General features: G+C 43.0%; 1 protein-coding gene across 1 annotated transcript in view; it reads left to right on the top strand.

Moving 5' to 3' along the window:
- LOC126479033 (divergent protein kinase domain 2A) overlaps positions 1 to 17,457 on the top strand; it is a gene marked incomplete at its 5' end in the record, with an annotated part of 102,039 nt that overhangs the window by 58,486 nt on the left and 26,096 nt on the right. The window contains one exon of the mRNA XM_050103750.1: positions 10,241 to 10,368. Coding sequence (XP_049959707.1) covers positions 10,241 to 10,368 — 128 coding nt within the window. The remainder of the gene's footprint in view (positions 1 to 10,240; positions 10,369 to 17,457) is intronic.

Raw genomic sequence — 17,457 nt, 5'->3', positions numbered from 1 at the left:
AGAAAATGGGTGCTTACCCTTCCTCGACATCCTAATAAAGAAGAAAATGGATGACACACAGAGACTTGTACCTCAATATCAATAGCTGCAATCACCCAGCACAATGGAAATCCGTGCCCACTACCCTTGTCCACAGAGCTCACAATATATGCGACAAGGACAGTGTAGCTACCGAGATGCAGCAACTGAAGAAAACCTTCCAGAAGAATGGCTACACTGAAACACAGACTAGAAGCACTCTCAAGAAGAGCAAGAAGAAGGAGGACCTTCAGGAAGAAGAGGATGACAATGCCCTGGCATTCCTCCCATACACGGGGCCACCCATGGCAAAGATTGTCAGGGTACCGGAGATGAACAAAATCAAAGCCATCTTCTGTCTTCGAGCAAAAACCAGGAATACGTTGCACTCGATGAAGGGCAGCTTGGGTCTAAGCACATCAGGTGTCTACAGCATTTCCTGTGAATGTGGAAAGCAATATATTGGGCAGATGCAGTGTTGCATCACACAATATGTCTCTGAACACTTGAGAAGCCTTTGCCTCAGACAAAAGGAAAAATCCGTGGTAGCGGAGCACAGCCTCAGTGAAGAACACACGTTTCAATTTGAACAAACCGAGACGCTATATATAGCAAAAGGTTTCTCAGACTCTATTATGAAACAGACATTGGAGCTATGAGCCAATGATAATCTGGTCAACCGGGTTAGCAGCTTCCAACTCAGCACCACATGGGACAGGACATTAGCAAGAATACGATGAGAGCACACTGATGGAGGCAGGATGCCGAGATCTGGCACCTGCGGCTGCCCCCTACAATGCGCCACCATGCTGATTCTGCTCACGCCTGAGTGGCCCAACCAGTGCCAATGATACAGAGAAGCCCATGGTCCAGCAGCTATAAAGGCCTAGTTGAGATGTGAACTGGACACTTCGCCTGAAGATGGCAAGTAAGAAACTTGCAGAAACATTGCTGGAGAATGACGCATTGACTCGGCAGTCAACCCAAGAGATTTTATCATCAGGATTTGCTGAGAAACCCTGTGTTCTCATATAATTATGTCAGTCATTAAAATATGCTGTACAAAATATAATTTTTAACTTTCCTAGAATCCCAGGAACATATCATCAAAATGTGTTATGGTTTCCTTGATTCATTTCTGAAATACAGCTTTTCCCCTTGTTACCCAAATATCCATCCTATATTTAATATTTCTTAATTATCTTTTCATACTTACTATTTCCAGATTTTTTAAATTTTTTTCATGAAACGTATTGTAGTTACTGTGTGTTGATGCGCACACGTTATCAACTGCGGTACTAGTAACCACTTCATCTCCTTCCAGTGAAACATTTATCATCTAGTTAAGAGCTGCCTACAAGGAGAAAAGTATTGCTTCTCAGTCTGGGAGTAAATATGTTATTTTGCTAATTTCTTCATATGTGGGTACACATTCTCAACGTAATTTCTGAATAGTGGAATCATCGGGAAAAAAGCCAATGGAGGCAAGTTCTGTTTACAAGATGATATTTATTGCACCATGTATGTATATGACATTACTGGCAAGTTTCGACTGTGACAATCACACTACACAAATCGACAGTGCAAATGCATTTGAAAATGGCCACAATAAATGTCATCTCGTGTAGTAGAATTTGTCAGCCTAAGATGGTTTTTCTAAAAATGGTTGTTCACTGAGAAATTTTATTTTGCATTTTTTTGACTGCTACAGAAAGATGTGGCATGACTGTTGTTTTGAAATGGTTGGTCTGGTAATCCCATTGGACATACTGATAGATCAATCAACATGATTATATGTATGTCGGGAATTATGCATTCATTCGTTGAGGTCACTAGGTGTGTTGGGGATGGATAGGTCTGCAGCCAGCAGGTCACACAGCAAAACACCAGGCTGCCATGGACTGCCATGGCTCTCACTTGTCACCATCAACCAGTGTTTACAGCAAACTCTCTGGTGTGTCTATTCATGATGCTGCTCTACATGGTTTCCTCTTTGACTGTGATTTGGTCTTGTTACCTACTGTCTACATTTTGACTAGCATACAGACTTGCTTGTCAGACTAATGCAGTACTGTCTTCACTCATTGCTCAATTGAAGCTGCGCTTTCAGTGAATGGACCCGAGAGTCTGATTCATCTTTGAGTGCTTTCCAGTCTAATCTACAAACAGTGTTCTCCTGCACTGACATGTGAATCATTCAATAAACTTCCAGAGTACTGTATCAGCCAAGAGTAGAAAATGCAAGATTATGTTTTGTTGTGGAAAATCGTATGCAGAAACAGTAATCTGTGAAATGGTGATTAGAGTACCACTCAACAGGGAAGTGTGTGTTCAAGCATTACAGCAATCAGATCCTTCTTTAACTGAAGTTTTGCATGTTGCTAGGGTGTTCAAGAGTTCTCAAGCAGCTCAGGCTTCCATTTTCACAGACTGAGAGATATCAGAACTATTATCTTGATCGGCAACCACGGCTCCCTCTCAATTGACCAAGACTCAAACCCAGTGTTTAACGGCTTTTCCAGCCGGCCTCAGTAAAAATGTTGGAGATTGCTCAGTTGCCCAGATTGTTTTTCATTACATGCTGGATATAATTGTCCCCATTATAACTATGTCTGTCAACAATGTTTTCACCATTGTTGAATCGGAGATGTTTGTCAGAGCTGGCCATGTATTTGAGGGTGCCAATGCAAATAAACAACACCCAAGAGTCAAGGGGAGGATCTCGCCATCTTATACTATCAGCATCGGCTTGATTATTAAATGGAGGGCGTCTCTATCCTTAAAACCAGGTAGTTCTGGAATCAATGTCTAACCAAGTGACTAGCACCATTCCTTTCATTGTGGTAGCAGAACCCTAGTGGAAAATAGATGCATGTACAGCCTTCGAATTTTCTGTCCAGTACTTGATCCAGGGAATTCAGAATGCTATTCCAAAGTGGAGTCCTTGTGTCTCCAGGATGCTCCCTTTTTCACTCCAGAACAAACAATAAGTTTTAATTTTTTCACCCACTTTACATTAGAAGAGTCAGCAGTACTGAAATTTTTCAAAGCCTGTACTTTTATGGATGGATGGCCTTAAGCCAATGTCAAATAATGTGGCAACTATTTTCCATATTTCTGTACCAATGGATGTCAAGAAAGAGCTGGTTTTTATGGACAAGGTTATATATTATTCTGAATTTAACTGCCAAATTGCAACGATAGCCCACCCACTGAATCAGTCGCGGAGAAAAGGAGAATTCGCTATTGAAGGAGCCATATGAACTCTTCTCACTGATAATGAACCACACTTTGTATCCACTGATTTTCAGTGATTTTGCACCTGGAATGGAAGTTTCACCTCCCTTTAGTCAAACTTTTTATGTGAACATTTAAAGCACAGATGGAAAAACCATTGACATTCATTTTTCCTCTTATCAGGTGGCACTAATCCATGATTGAATCCCAGGGGAAGTTTTGTATGGATGCTCTCATCATTCCTTGTTATATCTGCTGCAGCCACCATCAGTGAAAGAAGAAGAAGAAGAAGAAGAAGAAGAAGAAGAAGAAGAAGAAGAAGCTAAATCTTTTAAGTTTGGTATCCCCATCTGGGCGTGCACATTTGGGCATATGAGGCATCCTTCACTGGCACTGGAAGCAATGCAATTTGCTCCATCCAGGGCAAATCCTGCCTCCAGATCTGTCATACCAGTAGGAGCAGTCTTCTTGAACCACCCCAAGGACCAAAAGCAGCAGACATGGAGTTCAGAATGATGTCCCAGGCAGTGAGGACCAGGCTTTCCTGGTTCTCCAACTGTGCCCATCGCCCCTATTGATCTGGATCTGGATCAGTTTGCACTGAGTCTGATGTCCCACCCACCAGGCATTAGAGTGGCCTCTCTACAGTCGCCAGCACCCAAAGCCACACCCTAGCCTTCACAGTAGGCTACACTGTGGACATCTCATCATCCCCAGCTCTGATCAGGATAGTTCTGGGGGAGGGATCTTGTAAAGCCACCAGAAATATTGATGGATCAATTATTGATATACTTATGGCAATGGCAAACCACCTCTGCTAGGACCTTGCCTAGTTGGTGGTGTGTGTCTCCCGCATCATCCCCTACGCTCCTCAGAGTATGGGACCTCATCATCATGATCATGCATACATCTGACGAGATTGCTAGGCATGCCATGGAAGGATACATCCACCACCACCACCAGAGAAATGCCAGAATACCCATAGTAGGTTTAAGGGCTCTCATGGATTGTCGTGGCTCTCACTTATCACATACAGCTGATATTCACCACAAGCTCTCTGGTTTAGCTATTGATGATGACCATATGCAGTGTGGTTTTTTCCTGGACTTATTGTTACAGACCATCAATGTTTTGGTTAGTTGACAAACTTGCCTGTCCACCTAATGTCGTACTCCTTCACTAATTGCATGACCAAAAGTTGTTTTTTCAGTGAAGAGAGCAATGTAACTTGAGTACACTGATTGCTTGGTTTATATCCAAGTGCTTCCTAGTGCTCTTCTGGACTAACATGTGAGTCATTGAACAAACAGCCAAAGTACTGCATTGACCAAAAGGTATCCACCTCTAAAAGTCTTTGGTTGGTTGGTTGACTGATTGGAGGAGGGGACCAAATAGGAAGGTCATCAGTCCCATGATCTAAGGTGGCAGAAACCAAGGTAGCAACAACACAAATAGCACAGTTCAGTCAAGGAGAAGGAAAAATGTCCAAATAAAGAAGTAAAAGGAACTTTGGAGCAGCAGGAAGAGGAAAGAACAGGAGGGGGGTGGGGAAAACAGTGAGAATAAGGGCACCCCAGAAACACTACACATGTTGGGACACCAGTACCACCACACCATAGCATGATCATGACACAACGGGGACAAAACCAGGGAAAGAAGACATAAGAAAAGGGTAAACAAAATGGCACAAAAGACGAGACAAAATGTTGGGTAAAAGGGGGGGAGGGGATTACCCAGCCAATGAGGAGGCAGGGGTAAGGCCTCCATAACCAATGTCAACACTAACTGAGGGATTTCCATTCCAGAGGGAAATTCAAGGACTTAAACCTGGGAGGCCAAACCACTTTCGCAAAGAAAACCAAGAACAGACGTAACCATGCACAGATCATCTCTTAACACCAGGGAAAAGGAAGATGGGAGTGCATATTTAGTAAGAAGGGCCAAAAGGTGGGGGCAGTCCTGCAAAATATGAATCACTGTGGGAGGGGCCTGCAACTACAAAGGGGCGCAGCTCATTGCAGAGTGAAAAACGATAGGTCAACCTAGTATGGCTGATACAAAGATGGCAGAGGATGGCAGATTCACACTGGGAGAGGCGGAAGGAAGAACATCACATGGTGGGAGACTCCTTCATTGTGTGAAGTTTATTAGATGGGGGTAGCATCCCAAGAGTTGACCCATGATTGAGCAAACAGGGATTTGACATAAAGCCGCAAATCTGCACCTGCAGGGGTCGTGGAGAACCTTGGGTAGGTAGTAGCCCCCCAGCCCCAGCCAGACGATCAGCAAGTTCATGAGATGCCTACGTGGCCGGGAATCTATAGGAAATCAACCAAATAAGCAGCATTGCCAAGACTGGTGAGTAGGTCATGGCTAGCAGAGACTGAGGGATAGCAGAAGAAACACCAAGTGACTCATTGAGTCTGTTCATAACAAAACTCTGTGAAGCGGAGGGCCCAATAGATGGCCATCAGTTCTGCAGGTAACATCTCACACATGGCAGGCAAGAGGTGGTGTTCTGTGTCAACATAAGACATGAAGGTATATCCCTCATGATCATCGGATTTAGAGTCGTTGCTGTAAAAAGACAATTGCATCCTGAAACTCCTGTAAGAGTGGGCAGAACAAACAAGAGAACACAATTGGAGCGATAGAGCCTTTCAGACCGTGGAAGAGATCTGGGGTCAGGGAATTAACCTACTGGGGGTGGTTGGGAGAGAATATGTGGAAGAGGTGGAAATCATGGTGGAGAGACACGAGGTGGAGCCCAACCAGTAAATTCACCCGAGGATGGGCAGCGTGCTGCCAACATCCTGAAGCCCTGAAAAGAATAGAATGAGAGGGGTGAGCAGGGGAAGAATGGATAGTGAAGGCATAGGAATCCATGAGCTAGGACTGCCAAACTGATAGGAGAAGGATCCCACTGTCAACCAGAAGACTATCAACAAGGCTAGTGCAAAAGGCACCAGTGGCTAAATGGATACCTTGACGGTGAACCGGGTCCAAAGGAGCAGCATGAAACTTGACAACCATAGTCTATATGGGACAGTACTAATGCCTGATAAAGGCAGAGAAGTGTTGAATGACCCATGCTCCAAGGTGTGGACAAGGAAGCAGACATTGAGTTTATGAAAACTACCAACCTTCAGATGATGGATATGGGGCAACCAAGTAAGCTTATAGTCAAAAAGAAGATGTGAGAAATGGAACTGGGGGACCATGGTCAGTTATTGGGCATAGAGGTAAAGCTGCAGATCAGGATGCACTGTGGTAATTGAAAACTGTGTGAGAGTTTCCACATGGAAGTTCGCTGGATGACCCCCTGCAGCTGTTGTTCCACAGAGGCCACCAAGTGGGAGCTAGCCCATATACAGAAATCATCTACATGCAGAGGCCACAAGTCTGTTAATAGGGATGAGAAAAAGTACGTCTTAATACAGAGCCCTGTGGAATGTCATTCTCATTGGTCTGTGGGGGCTGACAACAGTGCCAACCTGAACTCTGAACGACCAGTGGGACAGGAGCTGGCTAATAAAGATGGGGAGGGGGGAAATAGTACATCCATGGGCACTGGAGGGGGGGGGGGCTTTTCCTGGGACTTGTGTTTCTTCTTCTTCCCTTTCATGGGTCAAGGAGGGCAGGGCATGGAGGGAGAGCAGGCTTTTGCAAGACCCGGAACTGAAAGAGAGTGGGTGATCTTGGGGCACATGGACTGTGGGTCTCATGGCCAAGTTGTGGTAGCAGACTTTCACCATGGGAGACACCTTGGGGAGCCCCATCACTGGTGGGTGCTGAGAGGGACACTACTCCGGCGGGGAGGGGGGGGGGCGGCAGCACTTGAAGGCAAGGGTGTGGGAACCACAGGGGAGGGGAAGAGGAGAGGGGAATGAGACTGGGGTAAGGAGAAGGGAGGAGGGGCAGAGGATGTAACAGAGGCAGAGTTAGATGTCATCGACACAGGGTGAAGTCTATCATATCTCAGATGAGCCTTGTTGTAGAATAAACAATCAAAGGCCTTATACTGCTGTCTCTTCTTTTCTTTCTTATAAAGCAGGCAATCTGTCGAGCATGGAGAGTGACAGTCATGACAATTGACGCACACAGAAAACAGGGACTCCGCTCATGGAGTGGATGTACACATTCACCAGATAGAGAGTCCACCGCACAATGGGAAGACATAAATCCAATAGCAAGCACCGAAAACGTCTATTCGGTGGTGGAACATACAGCTTCACATCACACTGATAACTCATAACCTTGACCATCTCCAGGAGTGTAACTCCCTCAGATGCCAATCTAAAGGTGCTGGTATCGGTGCGACTGTCCTTACAACTTTTCTGGACATTTCGAACAAAATGCTTCCTTGTCCCAGATTGGCTTGGACTTCCTCATCAGCTTGAAGGATGAGATCCCTATGAAAAATGACTCTGAACCATATTCAAAGACTGATGAGGAGTAATGGTCACTGGGACATCACCAAGATGGTCACAAGCATGAAGGGCTGCAGATTGGGTAGCAGGAGCAGTTTTGATCATCAGTGAATCCTATGGCATCTCACTGAGAGACTCTACTCTGCCAAACTTGTCTTCAATATTTTCCACAAAAAAATAATGGCTTGGTGGCAGTGAAAGTGTCCCTGTGAGCCTTGTGAAGACCAGGTAGCAGGGAAAGTGTTTCATCTGAAGCCGGCGAGCCTGGCTCTCCCCTCGGAGTGTAGCCAGGGAAGGGAAGGCTACAGCATTATAAAAAGCAGCACGATCCATTACCGGCTGAAGAGATGGCCGTAGAAGAATGTCCAGTGTTTTGGAGATTAATATGTTTCATAGGCTCAGCATCCATCTTATTATACCATCCAGTTTGATAAGGGGCTCTCCTCATTGGTGCCTCTAAGCCATAGCAAGGGCCGTTTGGCACGACGGCCGTTGCCAGGATTTCCAACATCTCCGAATGACAAGCAATCACTCCTAGGCATACATGAAGAGGCAACAGCTCAAGTACCAGAAGTGTGATCTCTATGTTGTCAGGGGGCTCAGCCAGATGGGTGCATATCGGCCCCACTACACAGACTGGTTACATGTGCTGGTGACCTAACAGGGTAGAAGGGGCCGATGATGGCTAAGAAAGAGGGGAAGGAGGGGGGTGGGGGTGGTGGAGGAATACACACTGTAGATGCCAGGGAGGTCTTCTTCGAATGGATGACTCTAAGGGGAGAAAATTTAGAAGTGGAATTCAAACCCCAATGGAGGAACAAAACCCCAAAAAGGAAGGATGAAAAGTATAAAGCTAGGGGAATGAAACCAGAAGCAATACAAGAAACCAGGTGGATAGCCAAGTCGACATATCTACATCTACATCTACGTGGATACTCTGCAAATCTCATTTAAGTGCCTGGCAGAGGGTTCATCAAACCACCTTCACAATTCTTTATTATCCAATCTCATATAGGGCGCAGATAGAGCAAATACCCATATCTTATGGTGATCATTTCTCCCTATGTAGGTCAGTGTCAACAAAATATTTTTGCATTTGGGGGAGAAAGTTGGTGATTGGAATTTCTTGAGAAGATTTTGTCACAACGAAAAATGCCTTTCTCTTAATGATGTTCAGCCTGAATCATGTATCATTTCAGTGACACTCTTTCCATATTTCGCGATAATACAAAACATGCTGCCCTTCTTTGAACTTTTCCAATGTACTCCACCAGTCCTATATGGTAAGGATCCCACACCATGCAGCAATATTCTAAAAGAGGATGGACAAACGTAGTGTAGGCAGTCTCCTCAGTAGATCTGTTACATTAAGTGTTCTGCCAATAAAATGAAGCCTTTGGTTAGCCTTCACCACAACATTTTCTTTGTGTTCCTTCCAATTTGAGTTGTTCATAATTGTAATTTCTAGGTATTTAGTTGAATTTATGGCCTTTAGATTTGACTGATTTATCGACATAAGTAAGAACACTGTAGAGATGATGGAGGGGGCATAGGGAAGGAAAAAGGAAAGGAAGGAAGGGGCATGGGGAAGGAAATGCAGCCCGAGAAGGAAGAATTGGTGGGCTGCAATAGCTTGGGGACCCGTGAGCATCATGCATGAATTCACATAAAACCGTGAGACCCCTGGGGGGAGAAGTCTCTGGTTTTGCGTATTTCTGCAAGAGTCAGGAACTATCACTGTTTGTGATTTATTTTGATATGATTTGTGTTTAGTAAAATGTGTATTGTTAAAGAAGCAAACTTACAGCAGGTGGATTATTACAAGACCAGCTGTAAAATCGAATGTTTGTGTATGGAAACATTTTTTGCAGAAAGGGTCTTGTGACTAAATAGTGTGCATCTGTAGAGTGTAATCCTGCCTGCTGTGATACTTGTAATAGAATATTAAAATGTTGTACGTGATTGAAAGCTGCTCCCCCCCTCCCCCCTTTACCTAACTTGTAAACAGCCATTTAGTTGAATATTTCCTGGCAGACTTGAATGTGTAGTAGCATTACCCATCTATTCACAAACCCGTCTGTAAACCAAGTTAAAGTAAGCATATCACTTATAACTGAAGAACCATTTCCCATCTTTCAGTCCTCTTTTTTTTATGAGTACTTGTTAACAATGACCAAATAAAGGCAGACAAAATGTGTAAATACCATGCAACAGAAGATTTACAGCCATCACTAAGCTGACAGTCTCACTAGCTTTTGGTGTCAGGTGTTCCTTTGTCCACTGAAAGAGAGAAGAAATGTGCTCCTTTGTCCATTGAAAGAGAGAGAAAAGGGTTAAGACGAATTGGAGCATCATTGTGAAAGTTTTGAGAATTTATAAGGTTGTCCTTTGTGGTTGCAGTTCCAAGAAACATATACAGTAGCAGCATCCAGAATAACTGTGATGCAGTTTCCACAATTTTGTCATTTTTTGAATTAGTTGATTAACACATTTATTGGAAAAATTAAATACAAGTTTAACATATAGTAATTGAAGCAGTCTGTCTTCTTTTACAGAAAAGCCAGTTTCTTGGACATCTCAACATGTGAGTGAACTGTATGAATGCGCAAGTTGTTTCACTTTTTCACGGAGTGAAATTTGCAACCATCATATCAGTGATCATAATTTGTATGCTGTTTGCCAGGTAGGGTATATTAAATAATATGTTCTTTCTATTCATTTCTGATATGTGAAAAGTGATTTTACTGTGTTTCATTAATTATGGAAATAATAGTATTTTATATATGGATGAGTTTATCTGTTGAGTATACTGTTCTTTGGAGTAGAAGTCACAGTGGATTTAAGCCTCCTGTAATCCACATTTATCTGTACTGAGACTAGTGCATTCTATTTTCAAATAGAAGTGACATTAGATGTAAGCATCATGTTTTTATTATAGTATAGCTATAATATGGAGCATTAGAAGCCAGAATTCACAACATGATTCAACATTGGAAAACACAAGTTGTTAACAGTGTTTCACTAAGCTGGTGTTACAAATATGCATAAAGACAAGATGGCTAACATGTTAAGCTGAAGTTCAGAGTATAAAGAACCTGTATGAGTTATGATCTAAATCAAGCATTGAATATATTGCAATAAAATATATGGTGCTGGAAAGAAGAAAAGCCACAGTGACATCAAAGTCATTAGAGACAGACCACTGCTTCAGTTGGATAAGTATGAGGAAGATGTAGTATCTACAGTCCTGTTGCAAATAACAAAGTACACATAACAGTGACTGGGCACTGGAGAGTATGCTCACATGGAGAGAAACAATGGGGGAAACATTGTGCAAGGACCTTCATATGCAACATATCCCAGTGGCCATGGTGTAAGTGAGCAAGAATGGGACCAGAGATACAAGAAGCCCAGAGTTGTCTGAGTTGGTACTAAGGAGAAGAGTGCTGTTGACTACCACCAGCAGATGACAGAGGAGGAAAGAGCTACTGAGCAAACTAGACTCCATGGTGGGCATGTGCAGAGGCCAATCATTGCACACAGAATCAACCACTTGTTGGAGCCTGGGATCTTGACGGATGGCCTACACGACATGATGAGTTGTCACAGGAAGCTTATCCACAGTGTACTGCAAGTGAGGATTGATCTGGAAATGACAACTTTAGCTTCTTCAAAGGCTGGGTTGGATCGTACGGCTGACAATGGTAAAGGTGGGTGGATGGATGGATGGTGTACATGATGACTAAAGGCTTGTTTTTATCTGAGACTAAGTGAGTTGAGTGGCTGTCAACATTTTGGAGTCATAGGGAGAGGCTGTTCAGTGTTTCTGTGAGCTAAGACAACTCAAAGCCCATATTAAGAAGCATCAATTGCCAGAACAAGATGTTTGCTTGATGTGAAGATATTGAGGTACTGCAGTGACTTTAGCAACACCTTTATGTGGGCAGACACTCTGTTGCAGGGTGCTCATCAAACATAAGAAACATCCTTTTTTTTCACAACTCATTCAACATATGAGTTATGTCCACTGTGTTAGGAAGAAATTTTGAATAAAACTGACTTTGTCCAGAAATGATTGGAGTTCCTTCAGGTTATGCAGTTTAGGGAGGTTATTGATTGTTTGCTACATGGTTCTTCATAGGATTGATGCTATCCTTCAAAAGAAGGTGGCCAAAATATTTAGTTTCTGTCTGAAGAACTTTTAGTTTTGCAGACTGCATATAAGGCCTGGCAATTGCAATAATCTGAAGGTTAGTGATATGTTGTTGCCATGAGGAATCCTTGACAATGATGTTATCAAGATGGTTTGCTCAGTATTAACTGTTCCAAAAATCTCTAGAAAGTGGTGCGTGCACTTGCAGTGCCAAACAACAGCTGTGTATAATGGTACAACCCAAAGTGCGTGTTGATGACCATTACTGTTTGAGGATTGAGAGCGGAAGTTGTAGGTGTGCCTCTGCCAAGTCAGTTTTTGACAAACACTTACCACTTACCAAATGCTTGAGTATTTCTTCTGGGTAGGGAATGTGGTAGATATCCACCACTGACTGGATGTTAATGGTAGACTTAAAATTCTTGCACAAACAAAGTGTCCCCATAGGCTTTCAGATAACAACCAGAGACATAGCCCACTGTTTGTAAGGAACAGCTTCAACAATACCCAGGCCAACCACCTACCCAATTGTTCCTAACCACTGGCCGAGAGAACAAACAGAATAGGCTGAGCATGACAAATTTGGGGACAGCTGTTGGTTTAAGGGTGATGAGTGCCTCGTAGTCCTTCATGTGGGCCTCGTAGCCCTTTACAGCACCCAATACAGGTGTAAACAAGACCCAGCCTCATGGCAGATGTCATCTAATGCCTAGAATGGTATGGAGTCAGAAATAAGATGCAGAGCATTCTGAATTTGACATCTGAAAACTGTGAGTCCATCAATATCAAAATATGTTTTCAGATATCACACTTATGGTGGCCAGAATATGTAACTGCCCACACAACATGCTCATACTCAACATTGATTGTGAACTGGCCTTGAACAAGAATCAGCTGACTGCTGTAACTGATCAAATGATGAACAGTGGAGGGGAGAGAATGGTGACCCCAGTACTGATCAGAAAATGGAATGGCTGTTTCCAAATTTGCAGTGTAATATAAATCTTGCTGGGAACTCTGGGCTCCTAGATGAGCACCAGTATGACACTATGAACCTCCAAGTACTCCATGACCAAGGACTCGCCATGTGGGAAGCCATGACAGACAAACATCACATGGCTTTGTTTATGGCAAGTGGTACACCACACACACCAATGTGGGTAGCGACAATGGGTGTTTGTTTGGAAACAATCAGGATATCAGAGAAAACTATGTTGGGATGAGCCACAATCCCACAGTGAATGGTGCAAACAGAAGGAAACAGCAAGGGTGTTTGATGAATTATACTGTTGCTGTGGTACCGAACACATCGCTGCTACTCCCACTATGTCCACAACCTGTTTAGTTGCAGTCTGTGACACTTTGAACACCTGAGTGAAAGTTAGGATCTTCTTGCTGTGGGGTCAGAACAGGCAATGATGTTGCATATCAGAGTGTCAGCATAGTACTTAACAATGAGCACACCTAAATCTGCACTTCTGACTTAACCTTGGACATCGGCTTCCCATGCCAGATATAATAGCCCAGTTTCTGTTGTCATAGTGAATGTCCATTTGGGTTCAAAATGGTTCAAATGGCTCTGAGCACTATGGGACTTAACATCTGAGGTCATCAGTCCCCTAGAACTTGGAACTACTTAAACCTAATTAACCTAAGGACATCACACACATCCATGCCCGATGCAGTATTTGAACCTGCGACCATAGCAGTCACGCGGTTCCGGACTGAAGCGCCTAGAGCCGCTCGGCCACTGCGGCTGGCCTGTCCATTCGGGAAGTCACATTGTGGATTTGCTTATGGTAATAATCATCGAGCAACTCACACATTTCAGAAAATGACAATACCTCAAGGTCTGTTAATAGAGTGAGTTTGTGAAGCAAATGAAGTGCTTCATACTCAGTGCAAGACAAGAAAGTTGTATCCTCTACCTGAAATGGCACATAATCTGCTGCAAATGCCACTTGTACAGGTCTCCTTCTTCCTTCACCTCTTGGAATGATGAAGAAGGTGGGGCATTGGTGATTGTCGCAAGGGTAGATGCAGGAGGACTGTGGCACTCTGCAAAGACACAAGCAACTGACAGAGCATGCTATTGTCACCATTCAAGTTGCTGCTTTTGTAACAACTGAACCAATGCCAGACCCAGTGTACTTATGTAACATGCCAGAAACAAAATGACCTTATCACCAGAAACTGTAGTACATACAGTCTTATTGCATATAAAAAAAGTACACAGTGAATATAACTGCAGTGATTGAGCATCAGAGACTACACACACATGGACAGAAACAGCGGGAAAAACAGTCTGAGCCAAGTCTGGTAACAAGCAAGTTTATTATAACATATCACTGAACAATCCTAACTGGCATGTAGAACCTTTACAGAGTGTGAAAAATGTAAGAGAGGGCGGGCCATATTACTGGTGTGTGGCCATCCCTGCTCGACCAGTGTTCGTGCTCGTAGCAAGTGATGCAGACAGGCCTTTCATTTTGTTCTCTCACTATTGGCACTACATATGAACTCTGTGGGTGTGATGGCTGCAGCATAAGTGGATGCACCACAGAAGAAAACCAGTATTTCCTTTACTGAAGGGACTATCTCAGCACTTTTCAGAAGTCATTCGGGATAGCAGGGCAAATCTGTATCAAGTTCTTTGGCTGGCGATTGGAAAACCAATCCTCTCAGATATAATTTAAGTGTATTAACTATTTTTTTTTGTTCAATATGTCTTGCAGCCTTTGTGTAGTTGATAAATGACATTATGAAGAAGAACAGGCCGGTCGGAGTGGCCGAGCGGTTCTAGGCGCCTCAGTCTGGAACCGCGCGACTGCTACGGTCGTAGATTCAAATCCTGCCCTGGGCATGGATGTGTGTGATGTCCTTAGGTTAGTTAGGTTTAAGTAGTTTTAAGCTCTAGGGGACTGATGACCTCAGATGTTAAGTCCCATAGTGCTCAGAGCTATTTTGAAGAAGGACATGGCTGCTTGCTTCTTATATTTGTATTTCTCTGAACTATTATTGAGGTACACACTCATTGTAAGTAATCATACATTTTATTTTTATGCCTTAATAGAATTTTTATGGAAAGTTCTGATAATTTAATCTGCTTTCCAGCATGTCTTCGTATTGGTGTGAATGAGGCTAATTGTGTTTTATAATAGCCTCATTCATAGCAAAATGATGATGTACATAGCACAATTAACCTCATTCATACCAATATGAGGACATTCTGGAAAGCAGATAAAATTAAAAGACCGTCTCCATAAACATAGGCAAAAATCTGTGTAAGCATAGAACTGAAAGACAAGACCACTGACGACGAGTAGTAGCCTTATACCAGTCTGGACAAATAAAAATATAGAAAGCGAGCAGCATTATCATTGTCTATGTATAAAAATAATGCCATTTATTAACTGTTGTGCCACTTCACTTTGAATGGCTTTTGGAAATCTGAAGAAGTCTTTGACCTCGTGGTGAGGATAATCTATTGATGAAAGTTGGTGTTTGTATGGATATAACTCAACAACTCATCTCAAATGACCAAGACTGTTTGTGAGGTTACTACTCTCTCTCTCTCTCTCTCTCTCTCTCTCAGCTGCCCAACACACAGTATGGTGGCATGTGTAGCATTGCTGTCAAGCATTGTATACAGAGGAGCATGGGCAGGAGCACACATCTATGCATTATGCTATTCAAGTAGCTATACATTGTACAACATGTACATTATCCAAACTTTCGCATTTACAATATTAGTATTGATGATAAAACTTTAAATTACAGTATGTTTTTTGGCGACCCAATTTTCATGAAATAAAGCCTATATGTTGCCCCCTAAGATATGTTCAATTTACTCAAGAAAACCCCATGAAAATTCTTCCAGTAGTTTCTGAGATTAGTGAGTTCAAATGGTTGTGATGGTGTTAGATTAACCTGTAAATCATATCTTTATGTCTGTGATCTGATTTTGATGAAGTAAAGCCTGAAATTGCCATAAGCTACATCACAGTTGCCTGTGAATACCCTATGAAAATTTGTCTAGTAGTTTTGGAGATAAGCATTTTCAGACAGACAGACGTGACGATTCTACATAAAATTTAAGTCTTGATATATTGTTTTTCCATAATTTAATTTTAATGAAATGAAGCCTATACAGTGCCTCAAGCTATGCTCAAGTTAACTGTGAAGCCAGTGGAAATTTGTATTGTAGTTTTAGAGATTAGCGTGATCAGACAGAAGACACGAGGATTTTACAGTTTTATTGTTAGTATAGATACAGGGTGACAATTATTGAACTATATGGGAAAAAATGTAAATTAGTTACAAATTACAGTGTAAACACACTTGATTCAACATGTAAACATCACTGCAGATATTCAGATTTAGGTTACGACATGTTCGATATGCCTGCCATCTTTGGTGATGATGTGGCACAGACAAATAGTGAAATTCTGTATGACCCACTGAAGTGTCAGAACATCAGTGCTGTCAATGACATCCTGTATTGCTGTTTTCAGCTCAGCAGTGGTTTTGGCGTTATTGCTATACATTTTGTTGTTAATACAGGGTGTTTCAAAAATGACCGGTATATTTGAAACGGCAATAAAAACTAAACGAGCAGCGATAGAAATACACCATTTGTTGCAATATGCTTGGGACAACAGTACATTTTCAGGCAGACAAACTTTCGAAATTACAGTAGTTACAATTTTCAACAACAGATGGCGCTGCAAGTGATGTGAAAGATATAGAAGACAACGCAGTGTGTGGGTGCGCCATTCTGTACGTCGTCTTTCTGCTGTAAGTGTGTGCTGTTCACAACGTGCAAGTGTGCTGTAGACAACATGGTTTATTCCTTAGAACAGAGGATTTTTCTGGTGTTGGAATTCCACCGCCTAGAACACAGTGTTGTTGCAACAAGACGAAGTTTTCAACGGAGTTTTATTGTAACCAAAGGACCGAAAAGCAATACAATAAAGGATCTGTTTGAAAAATTTCAACGGACTGGGAACGTGACGGATGAACTTGCTGGAAAGGTAGGGCGCCCGCCTACGGCAACCACAGAGGGCAACGCGCAGCTAGTGCAGCAGGTGATCCAACAGTGGCCTCGGGTTTCCGTTCGCCGTGTTGCAGCTGTGGTCCAAATGACGCCAACGTCCACGTATCGTCTCATGCGCCAGAGTTTACACCTCTATCCATACAAAATTCAAACGTGGCAACCCCTCAGCGCCGCTACCATTGCTGCATGAGAGACATTCGCTAACGATATAGTGCACAGGATTGATGACGGCGATATGCATGTGGGCAGCATTTGGTTTACTGACGAAGCTTATTTTTACCTGGACGGCTTTGTCAATAAACAGAACTGGCGCATATGGGGAACCGAAAAGCCCCATGTTGCAGTCCCATCGTCCCTGCATCCTCAAAAAGTACTGGTCTGGGCCGCCATTTCTTCCAAAGGAATCATTGGCCCATTTTTCAGATCCGAAACGATTACTGCATCACGCTATCTGGACATTCTTTGTGAATTTGTGGCGGTACAAACTGCCTTAGATGACACTGCGAACACCTCGTGGTTTATGCAAGATGTTGCCCGGCCACATCGCACGGCCGACGTCTTTA

This window comes from Schistocerca serialis, chromosome 1 (genome assembly GCF_023864345.2).
Source record: "Schistocerca serialis cubense isolate TAMUIC-IGC-003099 chromosome 1, iqSchSeri2.2, whole genome shotgun sequence".
NCBI lineage: Eukaryota > Metazoa > Arthropoda > Insecta > Orthoptera > Acrididae > Schistocerca > Schistocerca serialis.
This window is presented reverse-complemented; position numbering and strand designations above follow the sequence as displayed.